This window comes from Zingiber officinale, chromosome 5B (genome assembly GCF_018446385.1).
Source record: "Zingiber officinale cultivar Zhangliang chromosome 5B, Zo_v1.1, whole genome shotgun sequence".
NCBI lineage: Eukaryota > Viridiplantae > Streptophyta > Magnoliopsida > Zingiberales > Zingiberaceae > Zingiber > Zingiber officinale.
This window is the reverse complement of record NC_055995.1, coordinates 116,602,925-116,607,510: the sequence shown is the minus strand read 5'-3', so window position 1 is coordinate 116,607,510 and position 4,586 is coordinate 116,602,925. Positions and strand designations below refer to the sequence as shown.

General features: G+C 37.9%; 1 protein-coding gene across 1 annotated transcript in view; it reads right to left on the bottom strand.

Annotated features, from left to right (window-relative positions):
- The window catches only part of LOC121985478 (phosphoenolpyruvate carboxylase, housekeeping isozyme-like), a 25,379-nt gene extending 21,780 nt beyond the window's left edge, over positions 1-3,599 (bottom strand). Inside the window, exons 1-8 of the mRNA XM_042538961.1 lie at positions 3,248-3,599; positions 2,366-2,757; positions 1,975-2,059; positions 1,477-1,699; positions 1,241-1,344; positions 1,071-1,158; positions 825-979; positions 22-730 (exon numbers count right to left, since the gene is read on the bottom strand). Of these exons, the coding sequence (XP_042394895.1) occupies positions 22-730; positions 825-979; positions 1,071-1,158; positions 1,241-1,344; positions 1,477-1,699; positions 1,975-2,059; positions 2,366-2,757; positions 3,248-3,409 (1,918 nt within the window). The 5' untranslated portion in view covers positions 3,410-3,599. The remainder of the gene's footprint in view (positions 1-21; positions 731-824; positions 980-1,070; positions 1,159-1,240; positions 1,345-1,476; positions 1,700-1,974; positions 2,060-2,365; positions 2,758-3,247) is intronic.
- Between the last annotated feature and the right edge of the window lie 987 nt (positions 3,600-4,586).

The following is a 4,586-nucleotide window of genomic DNA, read 5'->3' as shown; positions in this document are numbered from 1 at the left end:
CCAGATGAGTAGGGCCACCACCTCTTCCAACAGTTCCACCTCGCCCGTGGAACATGGTTAGTTTTACTCCATACTTGTTGGCAACTTTTATAAGGTCTTCTTGAGCTTTATATAACTGCCAGGCTGCAGAAAATCTACCGGCATCCTTCCCTGAATCTGAGTATCCAATCATAACTTCCTGCTTCCCGTTAATTCTGTTCCTGTACCAATCTATTGAGAAAAGTCTGGCTAAAGCTGCTGGAGCAGCCTCAAGATCTGCAAGTTTCTCAAACAATGGTACTACTCTCAATGGAGTTTTCACATGGCACTCACGCTGCAGCAGCTCGACGGCCAAGACATCTGATGGAGCAGTTGCCATTGAAATGATGTAAGCCCCAAAGTTGTCAGAAGGAAGCTCTGCTATGACATGGAATGTGTCCAAAACATCTGCAACTTCATTTGTCTTCGGTAAGTCAATCCCAAATAAAGGGCGTTTTCCATTAAGTTCCGACAACAGCCACTCTTGACGTTGCTCCTCAGACCAATCACGGTAGGATCCAATTCCCAAGTGTTTAGTAATAGCATCAACAACATCAGTATGCCTGTCGGATTCTTGCCTAATATCAAGTCTAACAAGAGACAGGCCAAAGGTTGACACTTGGCGCAAAAAGTCAAGAAGGCTCCCATCAGCAATTGATCTATCGCCACAGTCACAGAGTGATCGATAGCAGACTTCAAGAGGCTCTAAAAACTGCAAGAAAGACATTGCAAAAGTTAGGACAATGGAAAAGTTGGAAAAATTGCACAGGCAAGTATTTCAGCTAATTTGAGCCAAAGTATAGCACCTGTTCAACATTGGTGAAAGTTGCTTCCTCAGGAATGTCAGAGTATCCATTTGAAAGTAAATGGCGGGACCTCTCACGTGTGCTGTATAATTTATCTCTCACATCACTAAGAACAACGCGGTAAGGTTCATTTGGAGGAACTTGCTTCCAGAACTCTGTTGAACAACAAATGGAAGCAAATTACAAGTTACTAAAGCTTAAATGAACCTGAATGTCCACAGAGATATATCAATAAATAAATAGTACCTATGTAGTGCTTTGCATCTTTTTTCGAGGACCGGTCAAGCACATCAGCTCGCACCCGAAGTTCAGTATTGCAGCGCCACATAGACAACTGCAATAAAATAAGTCATCACTAACTTGTGAAAGCATAAAACATCACATTTTCAAGTAAACAAAATAAGATCAGTTAATACCTCAAACATCAGATCTTCAATTTGTGCATAGTACAAGTTTGCAGCCATCATTCTGGCCAACAAGCAAACATCCCTTGTCACTTCCGGAGTAACTCTCGGGTTACCTAAACTCACAAGAAGTTTATAAGAACGATGCAGCCAAGTTCTTACATGTTCAGGAGTTAGGTCATGTGCATTATAGTCAAGTATTAGGACAATGAATCTAAGACTCATCTAAAATCAGTAAAACAGCTTACCATCACGATCACCACCCATCCAAGATGAAAACTGAATAAGAGGCGCATTATAGGGCACTCTCTCATTTATCCCAATATTTTTCAGTGCTGTATCAACCCGACGCAAGAATTTGGGTACACCCTTCCATATGGTTTCATGGAAATAGCTCATTCCGGCACGCATTTCATCTTGAGGAGTTGGGGGAGTTCTTTTGATTTCATCAGTTCTGAATGCAGCTTGAATCTATACAATCACATCAATTAAATAGTAATTGTCATACTTCAAAGATAATCTTAGAAGGTAGTTTAATAAGTAACCAAGGGTCAAAAATGCAATTATGGGCTGATAGTGAAGAAGAGAGAAGCAATCGAGGAAGTCAAAAGAGAAACTTCGACCATTAGAAGATTGAAGGTGTTTCAACTTAAATATAAATTGTTTCAAAATATTAAACCTGTCCAATGGATTTTATGCATTGATTATACGGTGAAGTTATGCAAGCATGATATGACGGAGATTACCTCTCTCTGAAGAGCCTCATCAAGCTCTTGCTTGTCATCAGGAGTAATATCTTTCGCATTCAGCTGAGTCAAACAATTCCTAATCCTGAATAAATCATATATATCACAAATGATAAGTAAGACACCAGTTTTCTTTGCGCTTCCACTCCTAAAGTTACCAACTTCGTTTCACTTAAGCTCATCATAGTTAAGCAACCATAAAACATCCAGAATGATAGAGATAAGAAATTACTAAGACTTAGAAGATACATCTTTTAAGTATTTGCAATGCGGATATATAGTGAGTAAAAAGAAATATTTCCCAATATTAACTGGGCAATCAAACAAGATCATGGCAAGTATCTCAAAATGAATTATAAAATGTATATAGTAATTGATAAGCTACACAAACCTTGCATGCTTCTGAAGCAAGGATCTTCTGACTGACTGTGTTGGGTGTGCAGTCAATACCAAATCAACTGTCTGATTTTTCAAAGCATCAAATACCTCTTCTTTGGACTTCTTCAGGACCACCACAAGTCGCTTAAGTGTTTCCTCTATGTCTGATTCAGTGGTTGCAGAATTTTCATCAACAAAATCTCCCTTTTTCAGCTTGGTCCTTCTGCGATAGGCGATCTGAACCTCCTCAGCTAAATTAGCCAAGTTAAGCATGTGCGAGAATGATTTTGTGACCACGATGGTATCACCCGCATCCAAACTAGTAAGCACTTTCCCCAGATCCTCTAGCTTCTGGGGCTCGGGCTTGTCTTCATATTCGGCAGAAAGCTCATACAACTCTTGAACCTGATACCAACACAAACAAGCAGAGAGTCCAATCTTCTATCAATAAAGATCATCTAGCTCCTTTAGGTCTAAATAAAAACAAGATTCAATAATCAAATCAAATAGTGAATTCCAAAGAATATGAATGCTAGGGCAACAATATAGAACCTTGTGTGAGAAAGCTTCTTCGCCACTAGGGCGTTATTTTTGCGGTTCCTACACTATGTGCGAAATAATCTAGTTACAAAAGTCAGATCTACAAAGCCATCAAATAAATCGAAGAAAGGAACAACAATTACTACTCCACACAGAAAACCTGAATGGATCAGCATAAGAATCGTCGAGGAAAAGGAAAAGAAAATTCCAGATGGTTACCACCCCTTCCGACAAATCAATCAGTCAGAGTCTACCAAAAATCCATTTTTTTCGCAGATACTACCTATGACCCGAGAGAGAAATCAAAGATCCAAACAAACCGAAACACCGAACAACACAAACAGAGTGAGAATACCGTTTCTCTGATCCCCTCGCCGTGGAGATCCTGAAGGATGTCGAGGAAGCGATCCAAGAGGAGCGCGTCGTACTCGACCAACTTGTCGTCCTCGGATACCTTAGCTGGGGCAAGAAGCCTCATGTGGGCATCAATGGATGCCATTTTCTCCAACTTAGACATCTCTACCTCCGATCTACTCACGCCGGTCAAAAACTATGCACCGCCACAGAGAAAGCGCAAGCAAGGCGCGCGGGACGGCTGCCTGCGAAGAAACCCTTGTTTTCTTCTGCAATCGTCTTCACGAGGTATCGAGGACAAGCGTGCAGCGAGGGGGGAAGCAGCGACGACGCGATGCGCAACCACTGCCTTCGCTGGGTTCTATTTATAGAAAAAGAACTGACACTATTAATCGACAGCTCGAGCTATTAAAAACATATATAAAAAAAAAGAAACTACTGCTATTATTTGGCATTTGGCAATCAAACATTATAAATAAAAATAAAAATAAATTCAAATGAAAATGTAATTATTATGTTATAAATATTGGGTTTTATTTATTCTTCTAGTCAAACAATATGAGAAGTATCAAAAGAGAATATACTTTCTTTTTCTTTTTCTTTTTTTTTTTACAAAATATCTCCAAAACAGTAGAATAATTGTTTTTGCTATTTGCTACCACCAAATGACAAAAAAATATACATAATACTATATTGTTTAATTGATAAATATGTTATTTTAATTTCTTTAGGATATTATTTTATTTTAAAAATAAGCAAAAAATTTCAAAAAAAAATATAAAAAGCCTTACTAATGATAATTTTAAACTTTTTCTAAATTACTATCTATTTAATAAATAGATGAAAAACCTGGGTGCAATAATAAAATTATTATTATGTGATTTTGTAACTATGAATTTTATAGAAATTGTATATAATAAACTCAATATGATTGGACAAACACTATGAGCTCTTAGGTAGGTCATGAATCACCTATAGTGACTACAAGTTCACAAATACCATGAGCTTGCGTGCAAGTCATCAATAAATGATGTAACCTCTACAAACAAAATTAGAGGTTAGAGATAAGCGCATCGTCTTAGTTCATTAATTATGATCATGTCTATCTCCTCCGTATTGATTTAGGGATAGATTGACAAAAGTACTGGGAATGAACGAATCCTCTTTTTACCATATTAATTATGATCATGTCTAAGATACGATGAAATGAAGGCAAAATTGAATTGTCTAAAGTGAACGTCATGCTTGATGTCGGATTCCATGCGTGCTCAATTAGATAGCTTATCGTCTTCTTAATGATCCTCACTCCTTATCAACATATTTAATCATTTAAATGACAC